Raw genomic sequence first — 12,662 nt, 5'->3', positions numbered from 1 at the left:
CAATGCACATGCAATTGGTTGGAATGACATTTAGTGATTACATACTGTCTTGTAGGATTTCAGTGTTAGTTAGATGATCAAGTTTAGGGAACTGTGTGCCTAATTTCATGGTGGTTATTGACCTGTGAGTAAGGGTCTTACCTGAGCTGCCGGCCCACCTTGCGGAACAGGAAGCCGATGGTGAGCAGGCTAAGGGTGGGAGGGGTGCTGAGGACACAGGCCCGGTAGTAATGCAGGTACTTACGCAGCCCACCTGTAAACGCCTGAGAGAAAGACAGAGTACCATTTTCTACATTGTAGAATAATAGTGAAGACTTTGAAATAACACATATGGAATCATGTAGTAAGCAAAAAAGTGTTAAATCAAATATATTTTATATTTGAGATTCTTCAAAGTAGCGATCTTGATGACAGCTTTGCACACTCTTGGAATGCATTTCAGTTAACAGGTGAGCCTTGTTAAAAGTTAATTTGTGGAATTCTTTTCCTTCTTAATGTGTTTGAGCCAATCAGTTGTGCTGTGACATGGTAGGGGTCGTATACAGAAGATAGGCATATTTGGTAAAAGACCAAGTCCATATTACGGCGAGAACAGCTCAAATAAGCAAAGAGAAACGACAGTCCATCATTACTTTAAGACATGAAGGTCAGTCAAGCCGGGAAATTTCAAGAACTTTGAATGTTTCTTCAAGTGCAGTCGCAAAAACAATCAAGCGCTATGAAACTGGCTCTCATGAGGACCACCACAGGAAAGGAAGACCCAAAGTTACCTCTGCTGCAGAGGATAAGGTCATTAGAGTTACCAGCCTCAGATTGCAGCCCAAATACATGCTTCAGAGTTCAAACAACAGACACATCTCAACATCAACTATTTAGAGACCACGTGGATCAGGCCTTCATGGTTGAATTGCTGCAAAGAAACCACTACTAAAAGGACACCAATAAGAAGAAGCCACTTGCTTGGGTCAAGAAACACCAGCAATGGACAGTAAACCGGTTGAAATCTGTCCTTTGGTCTGATAAGTCCAAATTTGCAATTTTTGGTTCCAACTGCTGTGTCTTTGTGAAACGCAGAGTAAGTGAACAGATGATCTCCGCATGTGTGGTTCCCACCGTGAAGCATGGAGGAGGTGGTGTTATGGTGTGATTGGCTGGTGATACTGTCTGTGATTTATTTAGAATTCAAGGCACACTTAACCAGCATGGCTACCACAGCATTCTGCAGTGATACGCCATCCCATCTGGTTTGTGCTTTGTGGGACTATCATTTGTTTTTCAACAGGACAATGATCCAAAAAACACCTCCAGGCAGCCTAGTGGTTAGAGCATTGGGCAAGTTACTGAAAGGTTGCTGGATCGAATCCTGAACTGGTAAAAATCCGTTGTTCTGCCCCTGAGCAAGGCAGTTAACCCAATGTTCCCCGGGCGCCGAAGACGTGAATGTCGATTAAGGCAGCCCCCCGCACCTCTCTGATTCAGAGGGGTTGGGTTAAATGCGGAAGACACATTTCAGTTGAAGGCATTCAGATGTACAACTGACTTTGTATCCCCCCTTTCCCTGAATATAAGGGCTATTTGACCAAGGAGAGTGATGGAGTGCTCCACAATCACCTGTTCTCAACCCAATTGAGATGGTTTGGGATGAGATGGACCGCAGAGTGAAGGAAAAGCAGCCAACAAGAGCCCAGCATATGTGGGAACTCCAAGACCGTTGGAAAAATGTTCCTCATGAAGCTGGTTGAGAGAATGCCAAGAGTGTGTAAAGCTGTCATCAGGGCAAAGGGTGGCTACATTGAAGAATCTCAAATATAAAATATATCTTGATTTGTTTAACACTTTTACTACACTACCGTTTAAAAGTTTGGGGTCACTTAGAAATGTCCTTGTTTTTGAAAGAAAATCTATTTGTGTCCATTAAAATAATATCAAATTGATCAGAAATACAGTGTAGACATTGTTAATGATGGAAATGAATATTGTAACTGGAAATGGCAGATATTCCATAAAATATCTACATTAGTCGTTCAGAGGCCCATTATCAACAACCATCACTCCTGTGTTCCAATGGCACGCTGTGTTAGCTTATCCAAGTTTATCATTTTAAAAGGCTAATTGATCATTAGAAAACCCTTTTGCAATTATGTTAGCACAGCTGAAAACTGTTGTTCTGATTAAAGAAGCAATAAAACTGGCCTTCTTTAGACTAGTTGAGTATCGGGAGCATCAGCATTTGTGGGTTCGATTACAGCCTCAAAATGGCCAGAAACAGACTTTCTTCTGAAACTCGCCAGTCTATTCTTGTTCAGAGAAATGCGAGAAATTGCCAAGAAACGGAAGATCTCGTACAACGCTGTGTACTACTCCCTTCACAGAACAGCGCAAACTGGCTCTAACCAGAATAGAAAGAGTGGGAGGCCCCGGTGCACAACTGAGCAAGAGGACAAGTACATTAGAGTGTTTAGTTTGAGATACAGACGCCTCACAAATCCTCAACAGGTAGCTTAATTAAATAGTACCCGCAAAACACCAGTCTGAACGTCAACAGTGAAGAGGCAACTCCTCTGTCCAGTGTCTGTTCTTTTGCCCATCTTAATCTTTTCTTTTTATTGGCCAGTGTTGACATTGAGACTGGTGTTTTGCGGGTACTATTTAATGAAGCTGCCAGTAAAAATACAGAAAAACCCTTGAATGAGTTGCTGTGTCCAAACGTTTGACTGGTACAGTGTATATGTGTACATGGACATATTGTATATAAACACGTACATACTTGTATGGTTGCAAAATTCCAGCAACTTTCCCAAAATTCCCAGGTTTTCCCTCATTTGGATGATTCCCGGAATTGGGAGGGAATAAGCAGGAAATAACGAATTCTCAAACAAGGAAGTCTTACAATTAAGCAATGAGGCCTGAGGGGGTGTGGTAAATGGCCAATATACCACAGATAAGGGCTGTTCTTTGTACGACGCATCGCAGAGTGCCTGGACACAGCCCTTAGCAGTTGTATATTGGCCATATACCACAAACCCCAGAGGTTCCTTATTGCTATTATAAACTGGTTACCAAAGTAAATTCACAAAAAAAAAAATATATAAACATTTTACTGTTCTTACCCGTGGTATACGGTCTGATATACCATGGCTTTCAGCCAATCAGCATTCAGGGTTCGAACCACCCAGTTTATAATGCATTATAACCACATCATAATGTCTTTACCTGCAGGCCTTAAGTAAAGTGTTACCCATGCCTATTCCTTATGTCTTAATGTCTTACTTCAAAAGGCCTTGAAACCACACCGTTTATACACCAGATAATTACCCCTATCCAGTAATTATAATATAAAAGGCTAAACTGATCCTAGATCAGCACTTTTACTCTGAGACACTTTGTGAATATGAGCCACGATAACAGATGTGATAGGGCGGTATATAACGATTGAAGGACCATACCTGGAAGACCAGGCCTCTCTTTTGGGCACTCTGCAGAACGAAGCGGCTGAGCCTCAGGTAATGGGTGCCATACTGAGCCAGCTCGCCAAGCAAACGAGACACACTCTCCGGTGACGCTCCCGACACACACACTCCGGGTCGAACGTCAAAATTTACACACACCTGGATAAAGAGAACAAATGGAATCCATTATGTAATTAAGTGATAATGCCCATGAAGCTGGTGTTTGGAGGATATATTGGCACGGGTGTTGTTAGGCCCGAGACAAAGTAAACTAGCTGCACTTCGTTTAGTTTTACCTTTTTTCAATTGATATTTCTTTGTATATATCCATAAAAATTATGTCAGCTGATTCATGATTTCCACTGGCTGAGAAAAGCTGCCTGCTTGTCTGTCTCGTCCCGACTTCCGACACGTTCATTACTATGGGACAGCTAAAGATCGAATTTGAATATTGAAACAATGTTGTAAATGTCGGAGACACAGACCGCAAGATATATACAAATCTCAGCTGTTGAAAACTAAATGTTAGTCTAAAAGAAATTAGATAAATGTCCAGATGCTTTTTATAGTGGAGATCAAGTTTATAAATAGCCTGGCTGGGCTGATGAGACAGTGGATTGCGCAGTCAGATGGAACAGAGTAAATTGGCATTTTAACGTCATAGATTTAGCCGGTTGTAACTTGTAGAATAGATACTGGCTGGAATGTGGTTTTAACCAATCAGCATTCTGGATTAGAATCACCCATTGTATAACACGCTATATATTTATATTACATATACACCAAACTAAATAAAGTAATATGCAAACTACTGCCAGAGTTAAGGTGATGGGGTACAGTACCTGGTTGAGGGGGAAGGTAGTAGACGCCACCCCGATCAATACATTAAGTAGGTCACTGACCAGCTGGGTCTGACAGTCCAGAGGCAGGGGCAGGAGGGGCGAGGGGGGTGCAGAGCAGACCACCCTCATCTCCCCCTCCCACAGCCTGTAGAGCTGATCAAAAGCCTCCCTGCCCCCCTCCGTCAGGTAGGGGAATTCCCTCTTCCCTGGTGGGCTGGTGGGAGAAAGACTTTATGCATGATGAATTATTCTGGAATAATTCTTCTAACATTTTAGGCCATTTCCATCTAAAAAGGCCCCATGAGCACCAACATGTGTTCAAAGGATCGTGTCAAATTGGGTGTCAAATGAAAGCTAAGAATCTACACTACCGGTCAAAAGTTTTAGAACACCTACTCATTCAATGGTTTTTCTTTATTTTTACTATTTTCTACATTGTAGAATATTAGTGAAGACATCAGAATTATGACATAACACACATGGAATCATGTAACCAAAAAAAGTCTATAGTTTATATTTGAGATTCTTCAAATAGCCACTCTTTGACTTGATGACAGCTTTGCACACTCTTGGCATTCTCTCAACCAGCTTCACCTGGAATACTTTTCCAACATTCTTGAAAGAGTTCTCACATATGCTGAGCACTTGTTGGCTTCTTTTCCTAAACTCCGCGGTACGACTCATTCCAAACCATCTCAATTTGGTTGAGGTCAGGGGATTGTGGAGGCCAGATCATCTGATGCAGCACTCCATCACTCTCCTTCTTGGTCAAATAACCCTTACTAAGCCCAAACCAGATGGGATGGCATATCGCTGCAGAATGCTGTGGTAGCCATGCTGGTTAAATGTGCCTTGAATTCTAAATAAATCACAGACAGTGTCACCAGCAAAGCACCCCCACACCATCACACCTCCTCCTCCATGCTTTACGGTGGGAAATATACAAGCAGAGATCGTCCGTTCACCCACACCGCGTCTCACAAAGACACGGCGGTTGGAACCAAAAATCTCCAATTTGGACTCCAGAGCAAAGGACAAATTTCCACCAGTCTAATGTCCATTGCTCGTGTTTCTTGGCCCAAGCAAGTCTCTTCTTATTGGTGTCCTTTAGTAGTGGTTTCTTTGCAGCAATTTGACCATGAAGGCCTGATTCACACAGTCTCCTTTAAACAGATGTTGAGATGTGTCTGTTACTTGAACTCTGTGAAGCATTTATCTGGCCTAGAATTTCTAAGGCTGGTAACTCTAATGAACTTATCCTCTGCAGCTGAGGTAACTCTGGGTCGTCCTTTCCTGTGGCGGTCCTCATGAGAGCCAATTTCATCATAGCACTTGATGGTTTTTGCGACTGCAAAGGACGACCCAGAGTTACCTCTGCTGCAGAGGATAAGTTAATTAGAGCTTGACTGACCTTCACGTCTTAAAGTTTTGATGGACTGTCATTTCTTGTTGTTTATTTGAGCTGTTCTTGCCATAATATACCAAATAGGGAAAGAAATTCCACAAACTAACTTTTAAGAAGGCACACCAGTTAATTGAAATGGATTCCAGGTGACTACCCATGAAGCTGGTTGAGAGAATGTCAAGAGTGTGCAAAGCTGTCATCAAGGCAAAGGGCAGCTATTTGAAGAATCTCAAATATAAAATATATTGTGATTTGTTTCAACAACAAAAAAATGGTTACTACATGATTCCATATGTGTCAATTCATAGTTTTGATGTCTTCACTATTATTCTACAATGTAGAAAATAGTAAATAAAGAAAAACCCTTGAATGAGTAGGTGTGCTAAAACTTTTAACCGGTAGTGTATATTTGAGAAATTAAGGCATAGATTTTTCAACAAATTTTCCATTATACAAATTAGGAATAAGCAAAGGCTTTGATTTATGGTCAAACAGATGGAAAAGGGGTCTTAAACATCTACCAGAAAAAGTATTAAAAAAGGTATTAGAAATACATCAAAACACAATAATGAAGTGAAGACCCTTACCAACTAATATCAACATTTATATTTCGTTTTGGATAAATGATTTGCCTTCGGTAAATTGATGAAATATTGCCTTGTGGCTTGTTACCAAAAACCCAGATATCTTTTAAGATATTTCCTCATTTCTTTCCCTCATGAGGAGGATAATGAAAGTTCACAGAAGTAACAAGTAAAGGTAGACCTACCAATTAGTCAGTGTTTTTACTGATATCAAGATTGTTTATAAATTATGTGATTAAAAAAATATGTTACAGAATGAATGCAAGTGAATTGGCTACAATGGGAAATCAGTCACAAACCACAGTTGGGTCACCTGCTACCGTCCTCCCTTCAACTGGCATACTGTCATGTTCAGCTTATAATTGTTTTATAATCACATTTTATTGGTCACATACACATGGTCAGCAGATGTTAATGCGAGTGTAGCGAAATGCTTGTGCCTCTAGTTCCGACAATGCAGTAATATCTAACAAGTAATCTAACAAATTCACAACAACTACTTTATACACACAAATGTAAAGGGATGAACAAGAATATGTACATATAAATATATGGATGAGCGATGGCCGTGCAGCATAAGCAAGATGCAGTAGATGGTATAGAACACAGTATATACATATGAGATGAGTAATGTAGGATATGTAAACATTATTAAAGTGGTGTTATTTAAAGTGACTAGTGATACTAGTTTATAGTACTAGTTGATACTAGTTTATTAAGTCAGGTAAGACCGTCATTCACAGGTCAATAACCACCATGAATTTAGACACACAGTTCCCTAAACTCGATCATCTAACTAACACTGAATTCCTACAAGACTGTATGTAATCACTAAATGGCATCCCAACCAATTGCATCTACATTGTTGAGGATTGTTGCTACTGCTACTGTCCTCACTTCAACTGCTATACTGTTATATTCAGCTATCTTTTTTTCTTCCTCTTATGTCATCTGGTGGTCAAAGCAAGACTGACAACAGTCTGGGCCCGGTTTCCTGATAGATGTAATTTAGGCTTACGATTGCTTTAACGATGCATCTTTCCTACAAAGGCTGATGTAACGTACGTTTCCCAAAACACCGCCAGACAAAACGGTCGCTAAGTGCGTTGTTGGAGCATGCATCGATGCTAATAGGATTGAAAGGCTGCACTGAGATCAGCTTTCTCAATTAAAATCTTACCTTAACATTAGAATTGTTTCACAATACTGAGGACGGATTAACCTCTAGATATTACCACCTACGGCTGAAAATATTGAGGCAGCTAATTGTAATGCTTACCCAATAAAAATGCACTGAATCACTGATTTGGCACAACATTGCACTTGTGTTAGGCTAAACATCAAGAAATATATTGAGAAATTACAGACAGTAGCCTACAAGCAGCAAAATAGAACTATGTGCAATGAAGAGCTTGTTTCCTAGGTTAGGGATTATGTGCAATGAAGAGCTTGCTTTTTTAAATTAAGGAAATGTGCTTTTAAGTGCCACTTTTATGGATGTCAATATACTGTAAATGAATGTAATGTAATTGTGTCTTGCCTATTAAATCATTATATGTGTTATTTGTTTTTACAATTGAGGACTACTTTGGAAACAAGTGTTTTAATTAATACCTTTAAGTGCTATCCTCTGGGTTCACAGTGGACATTTTGATGCATTTTACCCAAATAAATCCAATCTGCCCTGGCCGGACCAAATCTGAACCAGAGGTCTATGTTACACATGTTTGGACAGTAGAGCACACTAGAGTAAAGTTTAATGTACTGTACATATCTATTTTACTGTACACTAATGTACTGTACTCTACTGTGATGTCCAAACTTGTGAAACATAGATGTCTATGAATTGTCAGATTCTGTCTGGTCAGGACCCACCAAATGTGGTCTTGTTTGGGGGCGGAGCTCACTACAAAAATAACCAGTGTGTAGAATAATACACAAATATGCGAAATAAGTACATTGCATATTTCTACCTTTGTGTACCTAATTCCATTACCTGATGTAAATCCACTTCACCTACTGTAGTTTAATAACCAAAATGTTATTGTTTTTTTAAACTCAAGGTGTCATATCATAGCTGACACTCCAATCTTTCTGCAGACATTTTTTTATTTTAATTCGGAACAGATATTTAACAGAGTATTTGGAAAACGTGGTCGCATAAACTGAGGGAGATTTTACCGTAATTCTGTTACCAAACTTTACATCTGCACAGTTCTTCCAGTATATGTATTTTTATGACATTTTCTGTGTAAATTGTTGAAAGTATTCCTTGCGCATAGAGTTGTATAGTTGGTTAAACTTGTAAATAAATAGTTTTTGTTTGGCATACATTTTAATGTGAAAAATCTGAGTCAAATCGTAATCCATTACCGTGGAATTTCCCCTCAGGGATATGTTCCAGTCTTTCAAACACTCTTGTATCCCTCCCTTACCAGCCAACAGACTCCCAGCAGCGGCGCCTCCCAGGCTCAAAAGTCCTCAGGGCGTCCCAGACATCAAGTTCTGGGCTGGGGCTGGGCTCTGACTGGGAGTCTGGGGTTAAGTTGGAGGCTGACTGGAAGCCCTCATCTTCTAACTGGTCCAAACAAGGTGGCACCTGGTTAGAGCACCAACAAGAGATAATTGATTATAATGACTAATCATCCAGTGTCAGTAAGAACAAATCTATTTGGTCTGACATATTGATTTCAGTAAGTTTTACCATTGTCAAAAAACAATCACTCACTTCAACCAAATTAACTGAAATTTGCCATACATCCACTCATATCAGTGTCAGTCTTACCCGTATGGCTAGCCCAGTGACATCAGCATTGCTGGGCACAGGAGGCAGATTGAGCCTGATGTCCAGGTCTGAGGTACGGGAGTGCTGCAGGGCTCCAAACAGAGACATCCTGGTCTCCTTCTCAAACCTCTCCTCTACGTCTGACCTCCTCCTCAGTGCCAGCAGGCCTGTGCCCGGAGGAGCATCCATCAGACCCAGAGTCCCACACAGACCCTTCAGGGATCCCCACTCCTCCCCACACATCAGGGCCCAGGCTCGGGCCTCCAACCTCTGCAGCTCCTCACTCTGGTACCCCCCCAGTGGAGGCCTCCTCAGCACGGGCCTCTCCCTGCGCATGTAGTCCCTGCTGAAGGAGGCCGGGGGTGGGGGTGCAGAGCCAGTCAGCTGCACCAAGAGCTCCAGCACAGAGTCCAGTTCCTTCAGACCCGAGGCGGGCCCCTCACTTAGCCTCCCCAGCTGCTCCTCCAGCCTCTCGGCCTCGTCCTGGCACCCCGCCACTCGCAGGTCAAAGGACATCATAAGTAGCTTGTTTCTGGGCGGGGTGGTGGACGTGGCACTAGGTACTGACAAGAACCCTTTCGGGGAGCCCTCCTGGAACAGTTTGGACAGCAGGGCCCCGTAGGCACGCTTTCTGAGGGTGCGGCGGACCCCCTCTCGGGACACCCCTCCTAGAGCACGACGTTTCCATGACACCCCAGTGAGGCTGCTGTCACACAGGGAGCCCAGGAGTTCAGTGATGCTGTTGCTGTTACTGCTGCTGTTGTGACTGCCAGATTTAAGGCAGACGTCTGGGCTGGAGTACATGGTTGTAGCTTGTTATGTCAGTTGATGTGATTGATTACTTCTGACCTATGGATACAGATATTTTTTTTGAAACGTACAACACTTGAATATATTGTAGTGTAGTTTGTGAGTTGACAGTCAGTGCAACATAATCATTTGGAAATCAAGCTAGCTCCGAAGCATTCAGAAAGTATTCAGACCCCTTCACTTTTCCACATGTTGTTACCTTACAGCCCTATTCTAAAATGAATTAAATGAGCCCCCCCCAAATCTACACACAATACCCCATAATGACGAAGCAAAAACAGGTTTAGACATGTTTGCAAATGTTTTAAAACATTTTAAAAAACAGAAATACTTAATTTACATAAGTACTCAGACCCTTTGCAATGAGACTCGAAATTGACCTCAGGTGCATCCTATTTCCATGATCATCCTTGAGATGTTTCTACACGTTGATTAGAGTCCATCTATGGTAAATTCAATTGATTGGACATGATTTGGAAAGGCACACACCTGTCTATATAAGGTCCCACAGTTGACCGTGCATGTCAGAGCAAAATCCAAGCCATGAGGTTGAAGGAATTGCCCGAAAGAGCTCTGAGACAGGATTGTGTCGAGGCACAGATCTGGGGAAGGGTACCAAAACATGTCTGCAGCATTGAAGGTCCCCCAACCCGATGGTCACTCTGACAGAGCTCCAGAGTTCCTCTGTGGAGTTGGGAGAACCTTCGGGAAGGACAACCATCCCTACATTACTCCACCGATCAGGCTTTTATGGTAGAGTGGCCAGGCGGAAGCCACTCCTCAGTAAAAGGAACATGACAGCCTGCTTGGAGTTTGCCAAAAGGCACCTAAAGGACTCTCAGACCATGAGAAACAAGATTCTCTGGTCTGATGAAACAAAGATTGAGGTCTTTGGCCTTAATGCCAAGTGTCTGGTGGAAACCAGGCACCACTCATCACCTGGCCAATACTATCCCTACAGTGACGCATGGTGGTCGCAGCATCATGCTGTGGGGATGTTTTCAGCGGCAGGGAGTCGGAGATTAGTCCGATCGAGGGAAAGATGAACGGAGCAAAGTACAGAGATCCTTGATGAACACTTGCTCCTGAGTGCTCAGGACCTCAGACTGGGGGCGACAGTTCACCTTCCAACAGGACAACAACCCTACGCACACAGCCAAGACAACACAGTTGTGGCTTCGGGACAAGTTTCTGAATGTCCTTGAGTGGCCCAGCCAGAGCCCGGACTTGAACCCGATCGAACATCTCTGGAGAGACCTGAAAATAGCTCCCCATCCAACCTGACAGAGCATGAGAGGATCTGCAGAGAAGAATGGGTGAAACTCCCTAAATACAGGTGTGCCAAGCTTGTAGCGTCATACTCAAGAAGACTCAAGGCTGTAATCGCTGCCAAAGGCGCTTCAACAAAGTACTCAGTAAAGGGTCTGAATACTTGTGTAAATGTGATTTCAGATATATATATATATATATCTATATATAGATATATATCTATATCTATATATCTATATATATCTATATATATACATATATATATCTATATATCTATATCTATATATATATCTGAAATCACATTTACACAAGTATTCAGACCATTTATTTATATATATATATATATATATATGCACACATTTGCCAACATTTCTCAACCTGTTTTTGCTTTGTCATTATGGGGTATTGTGCGTAACGTTAGTTTGAGGGGGGAAAACAATTACATCCATTTTAGAATAAGGCTGTAACGTAACAAAATGTGTTAAAAGTGAAGGGGTCCGAATATTTTCCGAATGCAGATATGTTTTTGTGGGTGGGTAGGCTGCACAATTAAATGACAACAACTAACTAACGTTAGCAGAGTACAATTGACTAGTAGCTAGCAAGGTTAGCTGACGACTCTCTAACGACACAGTATAACAAGTCAGAACTGCAAGCTAACGTTAGCTGCCTGGGTAGCTAGGCTAACGTCGAACAAAATGCATTTAGCTATCTAGCCACATTGTGAGCACCGAGATGGCAAAAATAACTACATATAGGCATGCTAGCAAAGTGTATTCCATAATAATGCCTAACTAGCTAGCTGGCTAATAATGTTAGCTACCTTCAACTCATAACTTGGTTTTCGGTTGTGCCCACTCCTTCCATGATGATGGTGCTGTTAGCGAGTTCAGTAACCGAGGGACCATTCGTTTTTAGCAAGTTAGTTAGCTAGATGTCCCAGTATACTTGTTACTTGCCTCTATTTAATGCATACTAGCTATCTACTTTCTGTAGCTCATCATAATACGTTTCAAAACAAAAATGTACGTTATTTTGTCTGTATCATGTACATCCACCTCCTCAACTACACGTTGGACCCGCCCACTCAACCTATGAGTGGACAAAATACCAGACCAGGCTATTTCATTGGTTAACTCCTGTATGTTAGTATGACATACTTCCGGTAACAATGATTGCGCGCTAAAGTACAACTGACAGACTAGTCAAATACGGTGTGTTTGTGCCGACATTACCCACCAACCTCAACTCCACAGTTTATCTACCTACCACTCCATTCACATTTAGCTAGCCTCTACCAAGTCCAAATAGTTCCCGGGTTCTTCTGGACGTCGTGTTCCAACCCAGAGAAGCGGACAGCGTCGATTGTCGTGGAAGAGGAAAAGAGAAGGCGGGATATAACTTAGCATTTGGGTTCACACAGGAGAGAGCTTCAACCCAGGCTGTCAGTGAGCCCAGCCCCAGTTTCACCGCATCAAATAAACAACACAGACAGAGGAAATCAAGACGATTTATTGG

At 41.9% G+C, this 12,662-nt stretch overlaps 1 protein-coding gene across 3 annotated transcripts in view; it reads right to left on the bottom strand.

Annotated features, from left to right (window-relative positions):
* The window catches only part of tubgcp6 (tubulin gamma complex component 6), a 32,089-nt gene extending 19,427 nt beyond the window's left edge, over positions 1–12,662 (bottom strand). For 2 of the 3 annotated variants that reach the window (XM_014124471.3, XM_014124474.3), the window contains exons 1-6: positions 11,968–12,247; positions 9,066–9,914; positions 8,716–8,879; positions 4,292–4,505; positions 3,447–3,608; positions 142–263 (exon numbers count right to left, since the gene is read on the bottom strand). In XM_014124471.3, coding sequence (XP_013979946.2) covers positions 142–263; positions 3,447–3,608; positions 4,292–4,505; positions 8,716–8,879; positions 9,066–9,869 — 1,466 coding nt within the window. In that variant the 5' untranslated portion in view covers positions 9,870–9,914; positions 11,968–12,247. Of the gene's footprint in view, positions 1–141; positions 264–3,446; positions 3,609–4,291; positions 4,506–8,715; positions 8,880–9,065; positions 9,915–11,967; positions 12,248–12,413 lie in introns of those variants that run through there. The other variant, XM_014124473.3, reaches the window with a different exon arrangement.

Source organism: Salmo salar, chromosome 10, assembly GCF_965601325.2.
Source record: "Salmo salar chromosome 10, fSalSal1, whole genome shotgun sequence".
NCBI lineage: Eukaryota > Metazoa > Chordata > Actinopteri > Salmoniformes > Salmonidae > Salmo > Salmo salar.
The sequence above is the reverse complement of the archived record's forward strand: the minus strand, read 5'-3'. Positions and strand labels throughout refer to the sequence as shown.